The sequence below is a fragment of the Sus scrofa genome, chromosome 10, assembly GCF_000003025.6.
Source record: "Sus scrofa isolate TJ Tabasco breed Duroc chromosome 10, Sscrofa11.1, whole genome shotgun sequence".
Classification (NCBI taxonomy): domain Eukaryota; kingdom Metazoa; phylum Chordata; class Mammalia; order Artiodactyla; family Suidae; genus Sus; species Sus scrofa.
In genome coordinates, this window is record NC_010452.4 from 51,887,003 (window position 1) to 51,913,787 (window position 26,785).

Sequence of the window (26,785 nt, forward strand, 5' to 3'; positions counted from 1 at the left end):
GACGAGGCTCGGATCCTGCGTTGCTGTGGCTCTGGCGTAGGCTAGAGACTACAGCTCCGATTCAACCCCTAGCGTGGGAACTTCCATATGCTGCAGGAGCGGCCCAAGAAATAGCAAAAAGACAAAAAAAAAAAAAAAAAAGGCAGTGGTAGGGGGAGTTCCCATCATGGCTCAGCAGAAACGAATCTGACTAGCATCCATGAGGATGAAGGTTCGATCCCTGGCCTTGCTCAGTGGGTTATTGATCCAACATTGCTATGAGCTGCGGTGTAGGTAACAGACACGGCTCAGATCTGGCACTGCTGTGGCTGTGCTGTAGGCTGGCAGCTATAGCTCCCATTATACCCCTAACCCGGGAACCTCCATATGCTGCAGGTGCAGCCCTAAAAAGACACACACACACACGCACACGCACACACACACACACACAGTTTTACCTTCAGAGGAGCAACAATAGAACAGACAGCTGATTTCTCAGGAGAAACTATGGAAGTCATAAAACAATTGAATGAAAGTATAAAATTTCTCCAAATTAGGAGTTCCCATATTGGTGCAGTGGTTAACAAATCCAACTAGGAACCATGAGGTTGTGGGTTCAATCCCTGGCCTTGCTCAGTGGGTTAAGGATCTGGCGCTGCCATGAGCTGAGGTTTAGGTTGCAGATGCGGCTTGGATCCAGAGTTGCTGTGGCTCTGGAGTAGGCCAGTGGCTAAGCTCCAATCCTACCCCTAGCCTGGGAACCTCCATATGCCGCGGGAGTGGCCCAAGAAATGGCAAAAAGACCAAAAAAAAAAAAAAAATTTCTCCAAATTAAAATGCTATGTCTAGGGAAAGGATTCTTCAAAAGTGAAAGACCAAAAGTTATACATTAAATATGTGCAATTTTTAGCATATCAATTGTACCTCAATAAAGCTTTAAAAAAATGAAAGGAGAATAAATACATTTTCTCACCAATAAAAACTGAGAAGATTCATCATGAGAAATCATTAACTAAAAGAAAAAGTAAAAAGAGTTCCTTGAGTAGAAGAAAAAAAAATCCCACAAGGAAACATGGGATTTCAGAAAGGGCAAAAATGTAGGTAAATATAAGTGAATAGTAACATATAAAGTAATGATTTGTGGGGTTTAAATGTGTGTAAAATTAAATACATGACAATGGTAACATAAAATATGGGAGGTAGTCATGAAGTTAGTATTCTAAAGTTAACACTTTGGAAAAGTAAAAAAAAAAAGTAGTATTTTTTTGTTTGACTGTAACAAGTTAAGGATGCCTGTCCAGGGTAACTGCTAAAAGAAGAGTTCATAATGCAGAACATGATAATAAAGAGAAAAATGGAATATTTAAGCTTCATTTCTGCCCACAAATTCTCAAAGAAAATGATTTTAAACACTTTCAGTAACAAACTATCAAGACTCTCAATTTATAAAAAGCACCTGAGTTGCTATTAGCATTTGGTGTAACCAAATACTTACTACTATGTGATCTAATTGTTTACTGACATTTGGTTGATTTTTTTTTTTTCGTCTTTTTGCTATTTCTTTGGGCTGCTCCCGCGGCATATGGAGGTTCCCAGGCTAGGGGTCGAATCGGTGCTGTAGCCACCGGCCTACGCCAGAGCCACAGCAACGCAGGATCCGAGCCACATCTGCAACCTACACCACAGCTCATGGCAACGCCGGATTGTTAACCCACTGAGCAAGGGCAGGGACCGAACCTGCAACCTCATGGTTCCTAGTCGGATTTGTTAACCACGGCGCCACGACGGGAACTCCCCTGATTCAGTCATTTTTAAGAAAGGGCAACTTCCCAGACTTAGACAGAAAGCAAATACAAATTTAAATATTTTATTTGAACATTTTAAAGTTTAACTTTGTAGCCACTTGTATTCATTATCACTAAAGTTTAACAAACGCCCATTGAAAGTTAGTTGCAGGTAGAGAGGTTGGAATTAGAATGTTCAAGACAGTCTAAGGTTTTGGGAAAAATCTCCTGCATCCCGTGGATCCCCACATGTGCCTCCCCAAACGCAGCTCGTCCACAACCTGCCTCCTTATTGCCTTTTCCACACTGGGACTGTGGATCATCCTCATCCCGTATTTTCATTCCTCTTCTCGTTTGACCTCTCACCTATACATGTCTGTGAAACACTTGACTGCAATGGAAAATTCAGCATAGTTTTATAGGAGTTCTTTGGCTTATCCATCAGCCTCCTAATGTCCCCAAAGAGTCATGCCCTCTGGTCCTGGCAAAGCCCACAGATGTTGATTTAAGGGAAAGGACTGCCCCTCTGTCATTCCGTGAAATTCTAGTCAGAGCCAGAGCCAGGGTGGAGCTGACTCCAGGTAATGAATTAGAGAAGGTATGCCAGCAAGCTTAGCCTAGTTTGGTCATTAATAAAACTAGTCATTTGCATAAATTATGAAAATCGAGTTTGGAAATGAGAGGGTGGAAGAGAAAGGGACTCCTGGCGATGGTCAGTGTTTCCTTGGTTTGAACTTGAGTGCCACACTGTTGATGCAAAACCTCTGACCTGTAGGCCCAGGTCCATCAGGAAACACATGGCCAAGGTGAGCTTCGCACTAGAAGGAGAGAAGCCTCTGTCATTGCTCAACTAGGACAAGGCTCTTTATGTAAAACCAGACAGATGAACCTCACATGACCGCCCCACTCCAGTCTTTGACATCAGGATGTGGAAAAAGCCCATCGCGTCAGAATTTGATTATGAAAGGAAGCAGAGCCCAGCAGTGGTAAATAGCTTTCTACTTTATCAGTGAGAATGTGAGCAAATGACTTACCTTAGGCCTTCATTTACTCGTGTATAAAATGGGGATGATGATTATACCTACGTGATGGAGTTGTTGTGATGGTTCATGGATACAGTACCTTTAAAGCACTGGCACAGTTCCTGGGTAAATACTCGGTAACCTTGTAGCCAGTGTATTATTATTGTTTTGTTTATCTGCTTGCCTCTGGGATCTTCCAAAACCAGAATATTTGAGCACCCAAGGATATCAAAATCCTGTTTGGATTTAAGCCGCTCTCTCCTCCCAGGCTCACAGGAGGAATGGCACTCTCATGACACCCACAGTGTTGCTCTGCCTGCTGGTGACACACTGCAGAGGAGGAAGGGGGAGGAGAGGGCCAGCCACACTGGGCCTTCCTGCTGCCTGTCCCTGCTCAACAGAACGTGGAGGGTCAGCTCTTTCAGATCCTCGCACAGTTCCTGCCTTTGCAAGGCAGAGCCAGGAAAGGCTCCTTGTATCTGCAGGCCTAGGGAGATGGGAAAGAGGGACCAGCTGCAGCGCGGGAGAAACCCAAAGTGCTTCTGTGGCAAGAGCACTCCCGTGGCGCAGCACCTGACACGTAAGGACAAGAGAGCTCTCTGTGGCGCTTGGGGCAGCATTGGGGAAAACAAAACAAAGCAAAGATACCCACCTGCTTGCAGACAACCTCCGTGCGAGCTGTTCCCAGCGAGGTGTCCACACGTCTCAGGATCCCTGTGTCACTCTCATCAGAGCCAGATGTGCCGTGAGCCTCAGAAAATGAAGGCCATCCAGTGCCAGAGCAGTACTTTTTCTCAGAGCTGTCAGACATTCACAACACCACAGCTGCTAAGACTGCTAACTTACAAAGAGCATCCAGGGCCCCAACTCATTTCCAGGGAGCACAATCTGACTCCCTCATCCTCTGCCAGATCCCAGGGCCAGTTCCATGAAAAAATCCCTTCTAGGAATTCGGCCCACCACACCTCCACTATTAAGGATGCTGCCTGGCAGGTCAAGGATTTCTTGTTCCTTTGATGCTGAAGGCATCCCTCTCAGTGTCCAACAAGGACCAAAAACAGAGGCGCTTTGTGAACTGCTGCTTGTTTGGAAACAGATCAAATCCACATGCTCTAATTGTAGCAAAGGGGGAATCAAATGAAATACCAGCAGTCAAAGGAGGACTGGTGAGAGCCATCTTCAGCAATGGGAACCTTGGGTTCTCTAAACGCAAAGCCTGACTGCCTTTGGGGTTCAAGGGCTGTCTTTGCCACTTGCAGCCGTGTGAAAATCGGAGGGCTGCTTATCCTCTCCAAGCCTCAGTTTTCGCATCTGTAACATGGGGATAATAATATCTACCTTATGCATATGTACTGAGGGTTTAGATAAGCCTGGGCACTCAGAGTCATCATGGCAGTGACCTTCCTGGGGAAGCCCCACAGGGAAGAATGGTGCTGAGGGTGAGGCGGGGACAACAAGCACATCTACTCATCAAAGACCCGCTGAGTGCTCTGAAAGATGAGCTCCCTTAAATCACTCCAGGTAAGCAGATTTTTAAAAGGTGAAGTGGCAGGGAAATGGCTTTATCTACGGAAGCGAGACATGAAGTGGACTGTAAACTCAGGAAAAAAACAAACAAACAAACAAAACCACTGAGTGGTGTTCCGGTCTTGGCTCAGCAGAAACGAATCCGACTAGGATTCAGGAGGGTACAGATTCAATCCCTGGCCTCACTCAGTGGGTTAAGGATTCAGTAGTGCCATGAGCTGTGGTGTAGGTTGCAGACAAGGCTCGGATCTGGCACTGCTGTGGCTGTGGTGTAGGCCAGCGGCTGCAGCTCCAATTAGACCCCTAGCCTAGGAACCTTCATATGCTGCAGGTGTGGCCCTAAAAAGACCACAAAACAAAACAAAACAAAACACCTGGGTAAAGAAGGAGAAAAGATGGGAAATAATCAAACCCCCAGACTATGAGCATATTAGGAAGCTCAGCACAAACCCCAGCACTAGAAAGTCTAGTGTAAGACAGTGGTTTTCAGTCTGGTCTTGCCCCGCCCCCGCCCCGGTACTAAACAATTATTTAGGATCTCTGAGAGCTTTTGTTCACTATGTCTATCAATACTTAACAAATTAGAAATTACAAGTGAGAACTTTTAAAAGACTTATGCAAGAAATTATTTTTTAAATAATACATTCATTACATGCTAACATAAATAATCTATTTTTACAACAAACAGTTCTATTTTCCAAACTGAAACACTTAGTGAGAAGAGCTGCATTGTTTTATAACTTTGCAAATCTCATTAATGTGTAGCTAAAAAAAAAAAAAAGACCACCGCCTCAGGCTGCGTGCTTGTGCATTCAGTCTGCTGCAGTGTCGTTTTGTTTTTTTTTTGTTTTTTTTTTTTTGTCTTTTGTTGTTGTTGTTGTTATTGTTGCTATTTCTTGGGCCGCTCCCGCGGCATATGGAGGTTCCCAGGCTAGGGGTCGAATCGGAGCTGTAGCCACCGGCCTACGCCAGAGCCACAGCAACGTGGGATCCAAGCCGCGTCTGCAACCTACACCACAGCTCACGGCAACGCCGGATCATTAACCCACTGGGCAAGGGCAGGGACCGAACCCGCAACCTCATGGTTCCTAGTCGGATTCGTTAACCACTGCGCCACGACGGGAACTCCTGCAGTGTCGTTTTGACTGAAGTGTGGGAGGAGGACATGGTCTGGCACATATGCAGCTGGAAAAAGGGGAACCTGAAAAGCCCCTGAAAAGATCCCAGGAACATTTGAAGAGACGCAGAGGTAACTCCGAGGCTGGCTTCTGAGCGACTCGGGTATGAATCCAGGCTCTGCGAGTTAGGTCTGTGTGACCTTGGCAAGTTACTTCATCTGGTAAAGCCTCTGTGCCCTCATCTACAGGACAGCAATGGCACTGTTCTCTCACAGGGTTGCTGAGAGGATTCACTGAAGTGCTTTCTACATCCAGTGCCTTTAGCGCGGTGTCAGACACGTGGTACCTAAGTCAGCAGCTACTACTTTTAAACATCATTATTATTCCTAATAACAGATATCCCTGGAATCTGAGCAGCTGTGGGTCCAGTGAGAAGTGGCTGCACATTCACACTGGGTTCTTTGCAACCCCTTTCCTTTTCCAAGAGTTCCAAAATATTCATCCGAGCCACCCTGGTCCAGGGAAAAACATGTTCAGTATCTTTTGATCGTAGCTTTTCCACCCGCAACATTATGTATAAAGTAGTGATCATGAAAGGAATTTTGATGAAGAATTATGAATATAATACTTTTTTAAATGAATGAATCTAAGACTAATAAAAGGTCATTTAAAACATTATACAGGAAACAATAAACCTTTATTGATGCAGTTAATAGAATCTGGAGATTTGACCAGGCCCATCATAGATTAATCTAAGAATAGAAACTTAAATATTAAGGCTAATTAGAAATTTCAATGTATGTATTTAAATGATTACAGATTGTAAGGCCTTTCCTTGAAAAACTGAAACAATTCTGGATCTCTTTATTTGTATACTCTTAGAGGTGTTTCTTTTGTTTAGCTTTGTTAGATATATCTGCCTTGTTTTTAATCTTCATTTCTGGAAATTCCACAGCCTGCAAACCAAAAGCAGAGGCACTTGGTGATAACACCCCTCATGGTATAGAAGAATTTCCATTCATTTGAAGGAATGGGAGCACATGAAGGGTTAACAATGTTACGTAGTTACTACAACATACAAAGATGTCAGGGTGTTCTGTAAAAAGGGAACTAATATTCAGCTCTCAGTTTACTTCTACTCTAAAAAGGTTTAGGACCATGAAACCTGCAATCTCGCAGTAGATTTTAATACACACCTCCAGAATCAGTGTTGGGGGGGAAGGAGGAGAATAGAGGAAGCAGGGGAGGGGGCAAAGTCACATAATTCCAAGGTTAACAGAGTGACAGTCTGGAGTCCCCAGGGGAGTGATAACATCCCAAGAGTGCTCTTGACCTGGAAACCCTGGATTTAATGTCTCTGAACATTAAATGTCTCAGCAGCCCCCCTAGAACGTGCACATTGGCTCAGCGTGAAGGGAAGTCTGCAGGCAGCAAGGAGCCCAGCGGCTAAGAACCAACAGTCCCTCGTCCACTTGATTCCTTAATGGTCCAGCTTTGATTGACTTTTCAGCTCTGACTCTAAACAAGCATCTAAAGGAATGTTTATTTCTTATGTTTATGTGAAGGAATGTTTATTTCTGCCTCTGCTCTCCATTCCTGAGGCTGGAGACTGGGGACAGGAAAGGAGAATGAGGGCTCCAACAAGAATTCCTATTTCCCGATGGCTACCTACCCTCTTGAATGGGAAGCGCTGTCAGGAATGTAGTCTTCATTTATAGATTCTCACTGATTAAAAGAGATTCTCAAGAGTTCCTCATTATCAGACACATGGATGTATACAGCCCTAAGAAGGCTCTGTCTCTAAGAATATATCACTGCTAACATGTACTGGGTGCTTGCTATGTGTCAGGCATTGCTCCTGTACTTCCTTATGTATTAACTCATAACTCAGTTAATCCTCTCAACAACTTAGTAAATTCAGTACTACTCTCGCCCTTACTTTACAGGTGGGAAAAATTGAGGCACAGAGAGGTTAAGAAACTTGCCCAAGGTCACACAGCCAGGATGTATGTCTACAGACTTAACCATTCTACAACATTATCTCACCCATAAACAAATGCATCTTTAACAAAAGTATATTCTGGAACATAAGGGTCATGTGAATATACTCTTATTTTCCTCAGTCTCAGATGCAACAGCAACAGGAGAAAAAAAAAATGGAACAAACAAGTCCTTAAGAAACGAAAATGCAAACTGCAACTAAGATGAAATGATTAAAAACAAATAAGGTTGGTAAATTGGCAGATCAGTAAACCAGGCCCTTAGTAAAAAGGGCTTTTGGAGAACTGGCTGGTTTTCTTGTTAGTCTTGGCTGCTTTACTACCTGGGGATGGTCACTCCCTTAATTTAGACTAGCACTGTGCTAATACAGGAGCTACTGGTCACATGTGGTCTTTTAAGTTTAATTAGTTAAAATTAAATAAAATTAAAAGTTCAGCCCAAGAAATAGCAACAACAACAACAAAAGACAAAAAGACAAAAAAAAAAAAAAAAAAAGGAGTTCCCGTCGTGGCGCAGTGGTTAACGAATCCGACTAGGAACCATGAGGTTGCGGGTTCGGTCCCTGCCCTTGCTCAGTGGGTTAAGGATCCGGCGTTGCCGTGAGCTGTGGTGTAGGTTGCAGACGCGGCTCGGATCCCGCGTTGCTGTGGCTCTGGCGTAGGCTGGTGGCTACAGCTCCAATTAGACCCCTAGCCTGGGAACCTCCACATGCCACAGGAGCGGCCCAAGAAATAGCAACAACAACAACAAAAAACAAAAAGACAAAAAAAAAAAAAAAGTTCAGTTTTTCAGCCACACCAGCCACACCTGGAGTACCCAACAGCCACATGTGACCGCTGGCCACCAGAGTGGATGGGGCAGATACAGGACATCTCCCAACAGAGCCTGCGTGGTGAGGCAGGATGTTGGGCACTGGGTTGGAAGAAAGTGTCATCTTCACAGGTGCAGAAACTGGAACACCAATGAAGTCCAAAAACAAAGACTAAAATGTCGAACATGCTCACGTCTTCTGCCTTCCCAGTTCAAAGATGGAAAGAACATCTGGTTACCATAGGCGCAAGGCTGCCCTTTACACTTTTACAATAGGATTCTTGGCTGAAAGCAGGTTGGCCATCTCAAGGTCCCACTCCTCCCCTTTTAAGAGAATCAAAGGTCAAAGAATCATAGCTCAGAAATATGCATCCATTTTACTGTGTCAAAATTAACCGATGTCTCCCAGCTTTCCCCAGGCCACTGCAGGCTGACTGCCGTGTTAGCTGTCTCCTCACCAGCCACTGACAGTGAATGAATCCCGGCAAAGGCCTGCCCTGCTGTGAGCATGAAGGAAGATCAATCCTGATTGTTCCTCATCCTTGCAAGTGGGGTCTGGCTTTCCAAATTCAGCCCCCATTAGCAGCCAGCAGTCCAGGAAAGCCCAGTCTGTGCAAAGCCCAAAGCACATGATGAAGCACTTCCTAATGGAAGATGCACAGAACTGGCTTGATTTATATTTTATTCTAAACCAATTTGGGGTTGAGGCAAAGGAAAGGAAAACATCTTTGAAGTTCTGAAAAACAGGACTTCAAAGATGTTTTCCTTTCTTCTTCATCGAATCTACTTTTTTTTAGACTGTTTCCTGCATGTCTAAACAAAAAAGCCTTTGTTGAGAGATTTCAGATCCTGATTGACTTAAAAGAGGCTTTGAAATCAAGGGACAATTAAATTTACTTTTAGCTATATAGACGAGGGCATGGTATTCACTACTGTCAAGCACTGCGGGGAATCTATCCTCATAAAATTCTACATTTCCTAAATTAAATTATAAACCCATTTTTTTTTTTTCCCCTGGGAGAGAGAGAGTTTTAATCACATGGCCAACCAAATACCATTATCGTTTAAATTTCTTTAAATACTTTCCCAGGGGGAAAAACAATGCTAATAGCTTTATCTTAAGGTGCCCACCAAGTTTTATTTTTTTTGCTATTTCTTGGGGATACGGAAAGAAAGAATATCGGCTAAGAAATTAATTGCTCTAAAACACTAGAAATAATCAGGACAGGCAAGACTCGTAAATGAACAGCCCTCCTTATAGCAACCAGGCCAAATGAGAAGGGCAATTAAAAACAACACAGGTATGTGTTTATCCAAGGCCCCAAGAGACAGAGCTGTGTGAAATTAGAAGCTTACTCTTCTTTGGTACCTCTTGAGCTTCTTACCTGAAGAGTGGGCTGTCACAGCACACACAGTGATACATTCCTGCTTCCTTGTTATTCAGGTAGGTCCCACTGAAAGGCTGACAGTAAAGTCGATACATCATGTTCAGGTTTCTCATAACAGGGGCGGGACATGAAACAGCAGATCTCAATCCAAGATGAGGTCCCCCAAGAAAGGCATATTTGTATTAATTTGACAAAGTGCAAATATTACCAGAGAGAAAATTACAATGTGCCTGGTGAAGCAGTCTGCAGGCTTGTTTACAACCGGCCTTTATTGTGCTAAATATTCAAATTATGACATTAATAATGCTGTGTATTTATGTAGTACCTTTCATCCCAAAACATCAAAGCTCATGAAAAAATGAGAGAACGGGCTTCTGGATTGTGTAAAATCATGGTGTCCATTTCAAAAGAGCTAATACAACAGGAATCTAGTCCACTGTCTGAAACACTTTGAAATCTCCAATTAAAGACAGGATATAGATACATAAAAAGCAAAGCTCACTGCGATTGGGGTTGTGCCTTTAATATGCTTCCTGTGGTGCTGAGGACACTGAATACGTAATAAATGCTAAATAATGAGCTAGATTCTCCTAATGCCTGAGTTACTACTTAGATGAAATTACCATGTTCATTGTGGCTTAAGGAACATAGAGGTTCCAAGAAGATAAGGAGATTTGAGACAATGAGTGAGCCAAGTCTAATTTCTTTTTTAATGTTATTTTTTAAACTGATTTTATTGTTTGAAAAAAAAAAAAAGATTATTTTTGGCCCAATTCCTTTCATCATCTCCTCTAAGAAATTTCAAGAAAAAGAAACTCTTGCACAAGCCAAGTGTGAAGATCTGCCAGCACTGTCTGGTGGTGGGCACCGTCTCATGGTATGGCAAAGAAAATGAGGCACAGGACAGGTCGCCCAGTCCCAGAGCTGACTCGGGAAATAAGCAGCCCTCTCTAGACCTCCCACCTCGACAGAGTCACAGGTCCAACAACTCACATTCCCTGAGGTGGGAGAAACAGCACGGTTTCATGGAACTGCGTAACAGTCCATTTCAGACGAACCCACTGAGCCGGGCATCTGGGCACACTTGGATGTTTCCCCTCTTTAAAAACCCTGAGCTTGGAGTTCCTGTTGTGGTGCAGTGGAAACGAATCTGACTAGTATCCATGAGGACGCAGGTTTGATCCCTGGCCTTACTCAGTGGGTCAAGGATGTTGCCATGAGCTGTGGTGTCGTTTGAAGAAGTGGCTCGGATCTGGCGTTGCTGTGGCTACGGTGTAGAGCTGATTCGACCCCTAGCCTGGGAACCTCCATGTTCTGCACCTGCAGCCCTAAAAAGCCAAAAACAAACAAACAAAAAACAAAACAACGAAAAACCAAAAAACTCATAAATGAAAAAAAAAATTAAAAAATAAAACCCCTGAGCTTGGTTGCAAACATCGGAGAGTAGTGAGCTGGACTTGTTAGGGCCCATCCCCTGAATGCTGGTACTGAGGCTGGCACAAAGGGGCATCTGTAAGAAAGAGGAAGTTTCACATCCCTCTCACCTGGGCGATGAGACACACCCGCCAAAGGGCTACCCAGACCTGAAGCTGATGTAGAAAAGCTACTCCCAGGATCTGGACAGTCTGATAATAGTCAAAATATAATTTAGTCACTGCAGGGACACTTGGAGTGACACGGAACTGTTAGCAGAGTAAGTAAAAAAAATATATATGTATAAAAGAATCCTTAGCTGACATATTCTATGAAATGACATTTCTCCTCTGCCTCCTTGCCTGAGGTCTGCACTTTCACCCTTCCTCCCTGATTTTATCCAAGTCCTATCAGTTTTTTTAAATGATTTTTATTTTCTCCATTATAGTTGGTTTACAGTCAATTTCTACTGTACAGCAAAGTGACCCAGTCACACATATATATACATTCTTTTTTTCACATTATCCTCCATCATGTTCCATCACAAGTGAATAGATAGCTCATTGCTTATCTACTCCAAATGCAATAGATTCCCAGTCCATCCTACTCCCTTCTCCTCCCTCTTGGCAACTACAAGTGTGTACTCCAAGTCCATGAGTTTCTTTTCTGTGGAAAGGTTCATTTGTGCCGTATATTAAATTCCAGATATAAGCGATATCATATGGTATTTGTCTTTCTCTTTCTGCAAGTCCTATCACTTATTTAGGGCCAGAATCAGCTTCGAGTGCACTTGTTCACTCCAGTATTTATTTGAAAATCTAGTGTGTACCCAGTGCTGGACTGGGTGCTAAGGTTGCAGAGATAGAAAAACCAGACCAAACCAAATCACAGTTCCTATGCTTGGAATCTGCTACTGAGTTGGAATGAGACACATGAGCTGACAGCTGGCAGACTGAATGACAGCAGCTCTGACGGAGAGGTTAGCAGGGGGTGAGGGTGGCACTAGTTCCTTTACTACTAAGGGAATTTCCTCGAAGGCTTTCTGTACCAGGTAATGTCTGAGAGGCCTGAGATCAGAGTTTTCTTTTTTCTTTTTTTTTTCTTTTTAAGGCCACACCAGTGGCATATGGAAGTTCCCAGGCGAGGGGTCGATCTGAGCTGCAGCTGCCAACCTATACCACAGCCACAGCAATGCTGGGCCCTTAACCCACTGAGTGAGGCCAGGGATCGAACCTGCATCCTCAAAGAGACAGCATCGGGTCCTTAACTTGCTGAGCTACAATAGGAACTCCAGAATTTTCTTTTCCTTTAGATTTTATCATCATTACTTTTCATTGCATGGCTAATTGGTGTTTACAGAAAAATGCCAAGACACTAAACTGCGTTTTGAAGGAAGAGTAAGAATTAATCAGAGAAGAGGAAGACAGTGTATTTCAGACAGACTGAGCAGCCTGGGCTGGGCCCACATGACAGAACAGGGCAGTAGGGAGAAGCGCAAGGAAGTCACTGTGCAGGTGGGGAGGACCCACTGTAGTGGCTCTGATGAGACCATGATGAGACCATCCTACTGAAAATGGAAAGCCACTGGAAACTTTTAAACTGGGTGCGCACACGATCAGAGCTGGTTTTTAGCAAGAGCACTTGACATCTACATGAAGAATGGGTCAGAGTGGGGGCAGGAAGACACTGGAGGCAAAGGAGAGTCAAACGGCCACCAATTCAGGCCTGGATTTAACTGTGGCAGGAGCAGTGGAAATAAAAGACAAGGAGAGATTCAAGAATTATTTAGAAGAGAGAAATGAAATGACTGTACCGGAGGGGCTCAGATTCAGAGACAGAATGACTTCCATGATAACCCCCCAATACCCCCCCCCAAGATAAGTCCCCTTATACTGAGGACTGAGTATGTGTGTGCCCCCCCAATTCCTGTCTAAGCCCTACCCCCCAGTGTGATGACAGCAGGAGGTGGAGTCTTTGGGAGGTGATTCGGTGCTGAGGGTGAGCCCTTGCGAATGGGACTAGTGCCCTTGAGGAAGAGACATGACAGAGATGGCCGCATTCTCCACTATGTGAGGACACGACAAGCAGGTGGCCATGTGCAAACCAGGAAGAGGGGCCTTATCAGGAACCAAATTGGCTGGCACCTTGACCTTGAATTTCTCAGCCTCCAGAACTGTGAGAAATCTCTGTTTGTTGTTGAAACCGGCCAGTGAATGGCATTCTGCTACAGCAGCCGAACTGCTGGAGACTGTGTGGACCAATGCGAGTTCTCCCTTCCTTGATCCTGTCAACACAACACACCACTGGGAACAGCTGACACACTCAAAAGAGATGCTTGGCAGATAATCTCACAAAGAACAATTTACAAAGATGGAGACAGGGCTGATGGAGACCAGCAAGGGAAGGTGAAGCACCCCTGGGCAGTGACTGAGAACCTGCAACCCTACCAAGCCTGTGGGACACAGAAGGGGACAGGCACCAAGCCCTGCGAGGCCACGGCTGGAGGTGAGGGCTGCTGCAGGAGCTGCCCCCTGCATGGGAGGAACACAGCCCTGGCAGGCCCTTGGCTCCCTGACTCTCTGCCAAGCCCTCTGATGTCGCTGGCATCTCCCAGGGGCCAGGAGCAAGGGAGCTGGTTTGTCTTCCCAGAGCTCAGAGCAGAGAGAAGCATGTGGACAGCAGATCTGGAAGGCCAAGAATGACCTGCATAAAACCTGCTTTTTATTGATAATCTGACTTTTAGTTGTTGCTTGACTGGGCTGTAGACCCCTTCATTGTGCTGGCAGAGTGCTCGCAAATTACTGCTGCCCAATCAAAAGTATGGGCAACAGAATTTTAATTTTGAGTCACCAAACAGAAAGCTTAGGTGTTTTACTTATCTTTCCTTAGCCTCCTGGAGCTAACTGAGGCTTATCATTCTGCAGTGTCCGAAAAAGTTAAATGTGGAAATGGATCAACTGAAAGGGATTTATAACATTACTTAAAATAATGGATGATGCTCATTTTGTAAAATGGCCAAATGCACAGAGTTTATTACGCCATCTGTTTGAGAACCCCACATATTTATTCTCCTAAACAGCTGGCAGCTCATCTCCAGGCTGCCGTCTCCAGCTCCAATCCCTGTCTGGCTCCATCCCTCAGAACAGGCCCCTTAGCACACCCCGGGAATATGCACAACTGCACAGAGCAGCACGTGTGGCTCCCTTATGCTACCTGCATAATGGCTAATGGAGTCTCTTTCCTGGTGAAGCCTTTACGAAAATTCCACCCGCAGGAAGTTTTCAAAAATACCAGTATTTCACGAGAGTCTACCAGTTTCTGCTGGCCTGTCTAATGGCTTTAGCATCGGTGGCAAAGTTGAGGGTGAGACCACGATTATGAGGCCACGGGCACACGCACAGCTCCCTGAGTTTTGCCGGTAAGTTCAAAGACAGAAGTATTTATTCTATGACTTTCAAAACCACTGTGCTGTGGTCCACTCTGTGGTCTGCTTCACAGATGAAAACAGCTAATGACCTGGTTCAGCACCCATATTCCAGGGGCCGTATTTGGGCCCAAGGCAGACTGTGTGTTGGGAAGCGCATGCCATAAAAGGACATTACACTGAGGAACCCCTGAGGGCTGTTCTCCCAGGAAATGAAAGAAAGCTGAGTTGTTGAAGGCGGTTCAATAACGTGTCCACCCCTTGGCCTGCAGTCATCCGACATTCACAAGCGTTTATTTTGTGAGCGCCTACTAGCTGCAGTCACCACGTCACCTGCTAGGGACAATCCAACAACCGGGCAGATGCGAAGAAGGGAAAGTGCTGGTAGAAGTAAACCCAGCGCGGGCTGCGACAAGGCTTCCCTGTGGGAGTGAGATGGGGCTGGGAGCTGAAAGGTAGATCTGAAGGAGGTCGGGGGAGGGAGGGAGAGGGGAGGAGGACACAAGGTGAAAGGGCCTGAAGGGAGAGGGGAGCCCAGGGTCTGAGAGCTGAAAGGAGGGCAGTGATCAAGAGGCAAAGGGGCGGGATTCCAGGACCAGGACGGAGGTAGGGGGTAGGGGCCAGAGTCTCTGGGGCCTTATCAGCCAGTTTTAAACTGTTCTCTTTACCTTGAAAGCAGTGGGAAGCCGCTAAAGATTTCAAGCAGGGGGTGGCGTGGTCAGATCTGTGATTTCAAAAGATCTCTTTGGTGGCCTTGCAAAGAATGGCGAGGCGAGGAGGAAAGACAGCTGTGAGGAAAACAGCTGGAGGCCGCTGCACACCAGCCAGGGAGGGTGGGCTGGGGACCAGCCCGGAGGCAAGAGCAGCAGAGAGAAGCAGAGTGATGGGAAGGTCATTTAGGGGGCAGAATGGGAGGACGAGGTGATGGAGGGCGGTGGGTCCAGAGGAAGGTCTCTGGTTGGCACAAGTGGATGGATGCTGATGCCCAGGGAGGGGGTACAATGGAGGGCGTCCTAGAGCAGCGCACTGGTCCTGTTGTGAGACCTTTTCCCACCTGTCCTCCCCCACCCCCAGCACAGCTATTCAGAAACTGAACAGCAGCGCAGCTCACCGGTTCTGTCCCTTTTTCTCTCGTGACGTGGAATTGCTCTGGAGTCAGCTTCTTTTGCCACTCACTCTTGGAGAGGAACGGCTCACGCTTTGTAAGGGACCCTGTGTTGTGAAATAGGAAATTTTAAAGATTAAAACAGAAAGACACAGTGATCTTTCCTCCCCTGGTCCTTCTCCTAAAGTACACCATCTCCCAGCAGAACAACCCCTTCCTCCTTCACAGCGACCAGAAAGCTCAGGTACGAAATGCTTTAATTGACTCATGAGTTTAATGAGAAATGAGTAATACGTGGAGAGCCCATTTTCCAGTCCCATGGGGGCACAGAAGCTAACGAGGCAGCTGAAATATGAAATAATGCAGAATAAATTCTCCTTGGGTCCCTAAGGGGAGAAATTTATCCTTTTTCCATTAATACATTCAGAGGAGTATTTCCTGTCCAGATACAGCTGGGAGTAGCTGAAGGATTGGAGAGAAAAGATCACTGGGTTTTTAAACCCCTCTTCCTTGCTGGTTTATAAAGATATCTCTGATTTTGTCTGTCAAGGGAGGTCTTTATTAAAAATTTGTCTTGGGTGGAAAAAAGGAGAGACTCTTAGAGCACATACTCCTGGAAGGGGACTGAGACCCACCTTAATCTATCATCCTGCTTCGTGGGCTTTGCCCACTTGTTCTCCTTTCTTCTGCTCCCTTCAGCTTCTGTCTTCCTACTTTCATTCCCATGAGTGTAAACAAAGAAACCAGGACCACACTCTCTTTAGCCAAAGGGGGTTAGGAAGTCTAATGTATGTTGTAATAAATAAATATTTTAATCATCTGAAGTTAAGAGTATGAAAGGATCTTATCTGCACACCTCAACTTACAAAGGAGAAAACAGAGGCCCCAAGGGTTGGTAACTTGAACGCAGCACCGAAGATGAAACGTTAAATACCTGTGATGTCACCGCTGACATATCAAACATGTCAGAAAATCATATCTGAATTTCATTACAGGTTAGAAAAAAGAAAGTCCTAAATAATTTATCAGCCAGAAAAGACTTGTGGAGTCCCCCTTGTGGCTCAATGGGTTAAGAATCTGACTAGTATCCATGAATTTGTGGGTTCAATCCCTGGCCTTGCTCAGTGGGTTTAGGATCTCGTACTGCTGTGAGCTGCGGCCTACGTCACAGATGTGGCTCAGATCTGGCGTGGCTGTGGCTGTGGCATGGGCTGGTAGCTGCAGCTCTGTTTCGCCCCCTAGCCTGGGAACGTCCATATGCCACAGGTACAGCCCTAAAAAAGAAAAAAAGACTTGTGTCTTGGTCACCGGTTAATAATACTGTACAATATGGTATTTTTAGTACTATATTTTTTTGATTGCTTATGGTTGTTTACATTATATTTAAGAGTTTTTATCCGTTAAATATATCAGAAGCTATCCTTTCTTAAGACTTTTTATAAGGCCACAGGGATTTCTTTTTTCTTATGGAAATATACCTCTGAAAGGTTCCTATGGAAATATTTCTCAGTTACACACAAATTTTCAGGAACTGATCTCTTGGGGAGTGAAGCAAAATGTATTTATGTGACAACTATTAGTGCCCAGTGACTTTCAGAGTAATCATGCAGAATGCCAAGTAATGAATGGAGAAGGAATGATAAAATCACCCTTCTGTAATCACTAAAATAATAAATGGATTCAGCAGGAATCATCAGGGGATTCTAAAACCCTTGGGTGAAAAGACCGCTGGAGAATGGAATAATCACTCATTTTCAAAATATGATCTCAAAGATTACTAATTACAAGTAAGAAACTGTACCTTGAAGGTGGAAAATTCTAGAAGCCGCCACCTCAACCAAGTAAGCAAGATTAGCATCACAGAGAGTGGGGCCAGCTGACATCATGTGCCTCCAGGTGTGACACACAGACATCAGCTCATCACTGCACTGAGCTGGCGCTCAGAGAGCTGCCAGGACTTAGTGACACCAAGGAAGCCTTCATCCTCACCCATCTACTTCTACGTGGTGACACTGGACATTCTCTCTTTCGTGGTATCATCTACTCCCTGGCTTCCATGATGCCAAATTCTCCTGTCTCTCCAGCTTTTCCCTCTTAGCGTCCGTCTTCAGCTCTCCTTCCTTGAGCCTCCCTTGAATACAGGTGTCTGCAGAGGAGTCTGTCCCCTCTAGGCTTTCTTCTGTCATCCCTCCTCACCACCAGGTGATTTAATCCTTAAAGTACCAGCCACACGACGAGTCTCCTAACCTATTTTTCCTCCATCCTAGATCTCTCTGCTGAGTTCCAGACCCATACAAAATCCACACCTGTGTATCTCCTCCAGGATGTCCCATCTCTGGTCTCAGTTTACATGCTATCTTCTCCAAGAAACATTCCCTGAGCCCCCCAGTCCCCACCCCCAGGTCTGGGTTGCAAGCTCTTCCTCTGTGTTCTCACAGCCTTCAGTGCCTCTACAATAGACCTATTTAATCACATCAATCACAGGTTAATTTGTGTGGATGGCTCATCCACCTTGAAGCTGAAAGTCTGAAAAAGCTGATCATTGTTCAGTGTATTCCTAGAATATATTAGAGTGCCTTGGCATTTGATAAATATTCATTTCTTCATTTGGTTGGTCCTATTTACAGAGCACCTACTATATACCGACACTATTCTAAATACTGGGGATACCGAGGTAAAGAAAACAGACAAAGAGTTCCTGTGGTGGCGCAGTGGTTAACGAATCTGACTGGGAATCATGAGGTTGCAGGTTCCATCCCTGCCCTTGCTCAGTGGGTTAACGATCCGGCGTTGCCGTGAGCTGCGGTGTAGGTCGCAGATGCGGCTTGGATCCTGCGTGCTGTGGCTCTGGTGTAGGCCAGGGGCTATAGCTGTGATTCGACCCCTAGCCTGGGAACCTCCATATGCCGCAGGAGCAGCACAAGAAATGGCAAAAAGACAAAAAAAAAAAAAAAAAAGAAAAGAAAAGAAAACAGACAAGAATCACTGCCCTTACAGGGCCGAGGTAAAGTAAGCTAACTAAGAATATAAAACTTCAGATGATGTTTTCAAAAATCACAAAGGAGATTCAAGCGTGTGAGGATATATGTGTATACATGTTTATGTGTGAGTATACACACACACAATTTAAAATAGAGTAGTGAGGGAAGGCCTTATTGGGAAGGTGACATTTCAGCAAAAATTTGCAAGAAATGAGCAAACACCATGTGACTATCTCGGAGGCAAGAGGAGCAACAGGCTGGCTGCACCTGCCATGTCTGAAGGACAGCACGGAGGCCAGACTACCGGCTGGAGCTGGCAGGGAAGGCAATAGACCTGACAGCAAACAGGTAATGGTGGCTAGACCATTTAGGGCCTCAAAGGCTACTGGAAGACTTTTGTTCTGAGTGAATCTGGAAGTCAATGGAAAGTTAGCAGAGGCATGGCATAATCTAATGTATTTTAAAAGGATTAGTGGCAGAGATACTTAAAAAATTGAAGCAGGGTAAAGACTGAAGCAGGGGAACCACGACAGAGGCTACTTTGGTCCGGCTGAGAGGTGGAGACCTGGATCAGGGCGGCAGCAGTAGAGCAGCTGAAAGGTGGTCAGATGCCAGACAGTCTGATGGTCCAGCCGGAGAATCTGCTGATGGGTCAGATGTGGAGGTGAGAGAAAAAAAGGGTCAAGGGACTGTGCAGTTTTTGGGCTCTGGCAGATTTGGAAACTTGGGGGGTTTTTTGGTTGTTTTTTGTTTTTGCTTTTGCTTTTTTAGGGTTGCACCATGCAGCATATGGAAGTTCCCAGGCTAGGGGTCTAATTGGAGCTGCACCCGCCAGTCTACATCACAGCTCATGGCAACACCAGATCCTTAATGCACTGAGCGGGGCCTAGGATAGAACTTGCATCCTCATGGATACTAGTTGGGTTCCTTACTGCTGAGCCACAATGGGAACTCCTAGAAACTTGGTTTTGAATTTAACTTTAAAAATGATTCTGGGAGGAGGAATTGGAGACAGTTCACTCTAACTACCAAAGCCTGCTCTTGCTTTTGCCTTCCTTTTTCCCGCCATTTAGGGTAATCCTAAGAGTGACCAGTCCAAGCTTGTCACTCTGACACACTGGCTCACGTTGGCACTGGCCATCTTTTGGTGTCTTGCCCTTGGCTGAAGCCTTACAAAATGTAATTATATGCACACATCTGTCAGTTTTTAAAACTGCCTACAATGGAAGACCTTCCACTTCCCTTACACTTCAACACATAGTTCACATCCATTTAAACCAGTTCCAATCCCACTTGCTCTTAAAACAATGAAAACACCTTTCTCTGCTAACACAGCCTAAAATGATTTGAAAATGTTTCCACCATTTAGTTGGCATTTAAGCTTGCATTGCTTTGTAAAACTCTGTTATCATCTTGAGTAGCTATCTAAAGTCGTCAATAGGAGTTCCCGTTATGGCTCAGTGGTTACTGAACTCAACTAGTATCCATGAGGATACGTGTTGAATCCCTGGCCTTGCTCAGCGGGTTAAAGATCTGGCGTTGCCATGAGCTGTGGTGTAGGACGAAGATGCCACTTGGATCTGGCATTGCTGTGGCTCTGGTGTAGGTCAGCAGCCGTAGCTCCACCTACACCACAGCCACAGCAATGCCATTGGACCCCTAGCTGGGAACCTCCGTATGCTGTGGGTAAGACCCTAAAAAAAAAAAAACGACAATTGCTTTGTGGGTAAACTCTATGCAGTTTTGCTACACAGCCATTTAGGTGCATGACACACAACACACAAGGTGTCCCTCAGGAATAAGTCAGGTCTTGGCTAGAGAGTAGGATTTGGAGTTGGTCTTCTCCTCTCCTGTGTGTGCAGGTGGTTTCTGCCCTTAAGCCACATCCCCTGCACCTCGAGCTGGTCCTTTTGGAGCTGCGCATCTTTCAGATCCCGCTGCACTCTTGCTGCCTGCATTACCAAAAAGTGTTCGCCTGCTGCTTTTGTACTAGACAGCTATACAGCTGTACCTGGAGCTATGCTTTGATAGACTCAGGTTCCTTTGGGTTCCCTTCTCTTTGTGCTGTGATTTGCACAGGCTTTCTTCTTGGTCGTACGTTCCAGGAGGTGTGCCTTGACTTTCTCACCTTTAAGGAAACCCACTCTTGGTCATACGGTCCACCCCTTGGTTACCTCCTTCTGGTTTTGTTAACCTCTGGCCAAAGTTGCTTTACTGCCAACTGTCCATGTGAGCCAGCCTCACTGCAATAAATACTGATTGACATAAAGGGAACTTAATAAGAACAGGTATAAAAAGAAGTCCCCGCCCACTCCAATCTGCGGACTAGTCTTCCCTCCCACCACAGTGACTGAACTGTTGAACCTTATGCTCAGAATGGTTTCCTAGCAGATGATCTCTAGAAAGAATGTTTCCTGAAATAACACTGTTTTCTCCAGGATACCTCTTACTTTGCTTTTTCAGTTTGTTCTTGGTCAGTCTGGATGGCAAAACCATAGGGGCCTTGCCTCTTGTGCCTCAGGAATGTCAGCACTGGAGCACAGTGGTCTATCACTTTCAGCATCTTCTCTTTCTACCTTCCCCAAGTCCACAACATAGGTTAAAGGTTAGCTACACTTTCAGACTTCCCTTGTGACACAGTGGATTAATTATCCAGCATTGTCACTGCAGTAGCACAGGTCACTGGTGATGTGAGTTCAATCCCTGGCCCAGGAACATCCACATGCACAGGCCAAAAGGGGAAAAAAAAATGGTAGCTACACTTTATTCATGTAATTATTATTATTATCTTTATTTTTTGGATTTTCTATGGCCGCACTCAGGGCATATGGAGGTTCCCAGGCTAGGGGTCTAATCGGAACGGTAGCTGTTGGCCTATGCCAGAGCCACAGCAACTCGGGATCTGAGTCGCATCTGTGACCTACACCACAGCTCATGGCAACGCTGGATCCTTAACCCACTAAGCAAGGCCAGGGATCGAACCCACAACCTCATGGTTCCTAGTCAGATTCGTTAACCACTGAGCCACAATGGGAACTCCTTATTTGTGTAATTAGAATTAATGCTTACTGTGTGCTGGCTAAGTTCCAATATTCTGATAAAACATTTTTTTTTTCATTTGCTCTGGACAAGGCTGCTATTATCCTTATCCTTATTTTACAGAGGAAAAAAATAGGTATAAGCTTATCAAGTTCAAGACATGCCCAAAGACATAGGGCCAGTAAGTGAAACTATCCACACTGAAATCCCCTTAGCCACAGAACTATTACCTGCCTGTCATTTTTAGTGGGTGCCCACTAGTTGGCTGAATTGAACTTTAATGGTTCAGTTAAATCCTTAAATGATGGACATTTGGGTTCTAGCCAGTTTCTGGTTTTTAAGAGTAGTGGTGTTAAAAACATCTTTGCACAAATAACTTTTGTTTTTCTTTTGAATTATTTCCTTAGAATAAAGGCTCAGGAGGGGGGTGTCTGAGAGGTCAGCAGTTCCTGTTTGTATTGGTGTCTGGCCAAATTTTAATGTTGCTGAAGCACCCCTCAGATTCCCAGGCAAGTCATAAGGCTGTTTCCATAGCACCAAGTACAAACAAAAACATGAAGGACAAATTTCCACTGAAGCCATCACTCTATAAAGAGGAATGAGCAGAGCTCTAGCCCACACCTGTGATGTCCCCATTACCTGTGGTTCTCAGGAAACCAGCGCTTGGCAAAGAACAAATATCAGACTGGTTGACTACAGACACCAAGGGGTCTGAAGGCCAAGGCCGGAAGTCATGTTGGGTCAGCTTCCACTCCACAAGAGCCAGGGCTTTTATTTATTTACCACTACATTTTGAAAACATCAGGGGATAGAAAGAATTCCACTTGACGGGGTCCATCTTCAGCAGAGATAGGTATCTTTAAATGGCCTCAGCGGACACATGACAGTTGGATTCAGAGATAGTATGCTGGGTAGTCGACCAAAAAGCAAATCGACACGGGGAACTGGATTCCCCTGCAATGTATCTGAAATTCGGGGCCAGCTGACACAGGTCTCCACAGATGACTCCGTCCTAAAGGATGAAATGTAAACGGACCCCAATCCCACAGAGCAGCAAAAGACATTTTGTAGAAAATACACGCTCTTTTCCCTGTTCCGAACCTCAGCCAATGACTAACGGTATCAGGTTAAAGGGGGAACCGATTACAAGCCCACACGCAACTGTGGGTCCTGGAAACACAGGAACACAGAGCAGAGAGGAAGCAGACCCACGGGAATGCAAAGTCTGCACTGTCTGCTTCTCATACGCGAGAAGCACCAGACATAACTGGAAGAGGGGGACCGTGCAACAGATCAGGGGCCGTAATAGCAGAGAGAGCGCAGGTCGAGCCGCTGGCCCAACACCGAGGTTCTTCACCGGGAGGTTCCTGATCCGGAGCCTGACATTTAATGCAAAAAGAAAAAAAAAAGAAAAAAAAAGTGCACGTTTGAGGAAACGACCGATTATTTTCAAATTCTCAGAGGGGTCAGTGAGCCCCCGTCCACGTCCCTTCGAGCTTACAGCTCGCTTGCTCAGCCGGTGGGCGGGCAGGGGCGCCCCAAAGGAGCTTCTCGAGGAAGGAATTGCCAGGTTCAGAACCAGAACTTGGGCCCCCAAGTCCCAGGGAGTGAGGGGAACCCAAAAGCCGGGAGATGGCGGCGGGGACTGCGTCCTACCTGCGTCTCCGGTTCCGACCTTCGGGCTGAGGCCGCCATTGTCGGCACGACCCCACACTGCCCGCGAGAGCACCTCTCGGAAGGGTAAGCCCGGGCCCGCGCGGAAGAAGCGCGCCATGACGCTGCTGCGCACGCCGGGACCTGCCCACACCCGAGGCCCAGCCCACACGTCAGGCTCCGACCCCTCCCCACCCTCACTCAGCCCCTCCTGTCCTCGCTCCCGCCCGCCCCTGTTTTTCTTTTCTTCCCCGCGTTCTTTCCCACCACCTGCACCCCTCTTCCTAACCCCATTAGTGCTCCTGCCCCTACCCGCCCTTCTTGGCCTTCTCCCGCCCACCTTTGCCTATATAGCCACCTGCCTCCCTGCGATCTTCTCCCCCGCCCCGCAACAGCTCTGTGACTCTCTCGCAGCTCCTCCCCTGATCCCTTGCAGCTCCTCCCCTCTTCCCGCCCCACAACATCCCCCCCCCATAGTTGGTTACTTTTCTAGAATTGTATGCCTTGAATTGCATAGTCTTGAATATTTTGTCTGGCTTCTTTCTTTCGGAATAGTTATTTTTATACTCCTTCTTGCTCTTGCGTGTAACAATTTTTCATTCATTGTTAGTGCTGAGTACTTTTCTGGGTATACCACAATGTATCTAGTCATGTGTTGACAGATATGTGGTTCGGTCCCAATTTTTCCTTATTAGAAACAAAGCTGCTAGGAACATTTCTGTACAATTCTTTGTATGGATATGTGCTTTCCTTTTTTTTTTTTTCTTTTCTTTTTTTTTTCTTTTGAGGGGTCACCAACCAGCCGTATAAGAAAGTTCCCAGGCTAAGGATGAAATCCGAACTACAGCCAGGTTCTCACCCACTGAGGGAGGCTAGGGATCACACCTGCATCCTCATGGATACTAGTCAGGTTCTCTTCTGCTGTGCCATGACAGGAACTCCTGATATGTACTTTCCTTTTGAAAAGGAGCAGGAGGATATGTATGGTCCTTCCCTCCCATGTTCGCTGCCTGCCTTTTATCTGTAGAAGAACTTTAGCCAAAGAGTAAGTTTAATCAGAAGTGAGAAAATACAGAGGCAAAGGAAAGCAAACAGGACGAAACAATAATAGTTTAGTTGGTAAGCAAACTCAAGGACCTTTTTTAGTTTGACCTTCTTGAGATAGTTCCTTTTCAACGGCTATAGACAAAGTTCTGAGCCATGTCCTGTGAGGGATCTTGTAGATACTGAAACCCCAAGCAGGTGGAAGAAGTCAATTGTATGACCAGACTGCAGCCATGACATAAACTGCCACAATTCTAAGAACTAGCCTCAAGGAAATGAGCACAAACCCACCTTGGATTTGAGGATGAACTGTGCTTAAAATAATCAAGATGTCACTGATCAGACCAGTGCATGACCAATTTCAAGATGACTGTCAGAGCTGACTGCTGTTTCTGCATGTAGCCCCCTCTCTCCAGCCATAAAAGCTCTTGCCCACTAATTGTCATTGGGGGGAAGTCCGCCTTTGGACAAGAACCTCTCACCCCTGCCACCGGGTGCCAGACTCTGAAGCAAAGCAAACTTTCCTTCCCACCAACCTCGCCTCTTTATTGGCTTTAGATTGGTGAGCCAGGTGGAAGCCCACTTTTTGTAACAGGTTTTGGCGCCCACGTGGGGCTGCCGCGCTCTCGCGACATCTGGCTCCCCGGGTTTTCAAGCAGAGCCGCGGCCATGTCAGCGCCGGAATCGACGTGACGTGCCTGCTGCTCCCTGCTCCTGGCTAGCTGGCCCCCAGAGGGGGATTTGGGGGACATTCCTAGCAGCTCCGGAAACCATTTGTTTCAGGGATCCTCCCTGTGTCTCCCCTGCTCAACACTGGCTGGCAACGTATGCATTTCCTCAGTGGAACATAAAGATGCTTCTGGACAAGCTGACGGCTCCAAGACTGAGTAAGTCCACCGGTGTGCACCCAGGCAGCCTTCTCTTTTGAACACAGAATGCTATTTGGGCCTTTTCTAGTTGGTTCTGATGTCTGTTTGCCATTGGGGACTGTTTGTGAGCACTGGTTGTGATTTGGGTATTTTGCTGGTTGGTTCTGATTTGTGTCTACCATTGAGGACCGTTTGTGAGCGCAAATTGCTATTTGGGCATTTTGCCATTTGTTTCTGATGTCTGTCTGCCATTGCAGACTATTTGTGAGCACTAAGTGTCATTTGGGTATTTTGCCAGTTGGTTCTGATGTGTATCTACCATGGAGTACTTCTGTGTTGAAGGAGTGTTTGGGACTCTGTATTGGTCATTCTCTTGGAGGATTTGTGACCGTTCTGTCTTCTGGTGTGTGAATGTGTACTCCCATTTGTGTGATTGGTATTCTTGTTGCCTTTTGCAAAATGAGAAATTCAGATTCGATTCATTAGAAATATTTTAGTTATGAAACTATGACTAAAGACAAAGATGATTTTTTAAAACACTGTGTGGCCCTAAGTTTTCAAACTCCAGAAAAAAATTAGTTAAGACGAAACTCTTTTGAAATTCCCAAACTGGTTAGTTTTCCATATGCAGTTAGAGAAAACCAGCTTAATAAAATATTTCTTCAGAATTCTATTCCTGAGAAAAAAAAATACGCCTAAGAGAAAGTTTGAAGTTAACTCTTATCTTGTCCTTGAAAACAAACACAGCTCTCTTTGCCCGAGACTTCAGCCTTGGGTTAATTAGTAAAACTTCAAGCCACGGGGTGGGGGTGGAGAGAGAAAGGGGGTTTAAGTTTATTAAACACGCATCTTGTACCACATTAAAGAGGAGTAGTGCTACAAGAAAAAAATGTATGTTTTTAGAGGTTATGGAATATGTTCTTAAGTTCACTAGCCAAAAATGCTGGTATAACAGTTCAATTCCTTGTTTCTTGGTCTTGGTTTTTAAGGATTAAAAATTGTAATATGTAAAAATGATAAGGGAAGCATTTCAGTATGTAAAGCAAGTAGGATATATGTTGGTGGGAGAAAATATTTAAAAAATGGGGATATTTTTGTTGAGGAAAAATATGATAATTTTTTCCTAGAGTTGGCTGTTTCTAAATGGAATAAATATGAATACAGAAAATGATAAATGGCTTGTAAAAGAGAAACTTGGATTAAAAATTTTTGTACATTTCAGAGTTAAGATTAGATTAAATTTAATTAGGTGAATAAACTTTATTATTAATAGTAAACTGATTCAAGATTGGAATTTGGTTTTCTCTGTTAAGAGAACAAAGGAAGGAGTTCCCGTTGTGGCGCAGCAGAAATGAATCCAACTAGGAACCATGAGGTTGCGTGTTTGATCCCTGGCCTTGCTGCTCAGTGGGTTAAGGATCCGGTGTTGCCGTGAGCTGTGGTGTAGGTCAAAGACACGGCTTGGATCTGGCATTGCTGTGGCTGTGGTGTAGGCCAGCAGCTACGGCTCCGATTATGCTGTGGGTGTGGCCCTAAAAAGGCGAAAGACAAAAAAAAAAAAAAAAAAAAAAAAACAGAGGAATATTGCACTGCCTTTGCTAATAGATTGCAAGTTTCTTTTCCTAGCT

The 26,785-nt window shown here is 45.3% G+C and overlaps 1 protein-coding gene and 1 long non-coding RNA gene across 5 annotated transcripts in view; one reads left to right on the forward strand and one right to left on the reverse strand.

The window, feature by feature from the left end:
• The window catches only part of LOC110255700, a 29,639-nt gene extending 16,983 nt beyond the window's left edge, over nt 1-12,656 (forward strand). For 2 of the 3 annotated variants that reach the window (XR_002336380.1, XR_002336381.1), the window contains one exon: nt 12,402-12,656. This is a non-coding gene — a long non-coding RNA (uncharacterized LOC110255700). Of the gene's footprint in view, nt 1-5,000; nt 5,180-12,401 lie in introns of those variants that run through there. The other variant, XR_002336382.1, reaches the window with a different exon arrangement.
• MSRB2 (methionine sulfoxide reductase B2) lies at nt 1,826-23,723 on the reverse strand. Of its 2 annotated transcripts, none has more exons than XM_005668153.3 (6): nt 23,585-23,723; nt 23,248-23,388; nt 15,578-15,678; nt 9,627-9,703; nt 3,438-3,585; nt 1,826-2,581 (listed from the first exon to the last, which is right to left on the reverse strand). In XM_005668153.3, exons 1-6 carry the CDS (start codon nt 23,706-23,708, stop codon nt 2,477-2,479), a joined length of 696 nt encoding a protein of 231 aa, XP_005668210.2. In that variant the 5' UTR covers nt 23,709-23,723; the 3' UTR covers nt 1,826-2,476. The 2 variants fall into 2 exon arrangements, with proteins under 2 accessions (XP_005668210.2, XP_020920577.1); XM_021064918.1 differs by having other exon boundaries at nt 23,603-23,620.

Coding starts and splice junctions, on each gene's coding strand:
- MSRB2 (XM_005668153.3), bottom strand. CDS start 23,708: ATGTTGTGGGGCGGGAAGAGGGGAGGAGCTGCAAGGGATCAGGGGAGG. Junction 15,679..23,247: donor GGTCGGAACCGGAGACGCAG/GTAGGACGCAGT, acceptor TTCACAACACAG/GGTCCCTTACAAAGCGTGAG. Junction 2,582..3,437: donor CGGAGGTTGTCTGCAAGCAG/GTGGGTATCTTT, acceptor CTCTCCTTCTAG/TGCGAAGCTCACCTTGGCCA.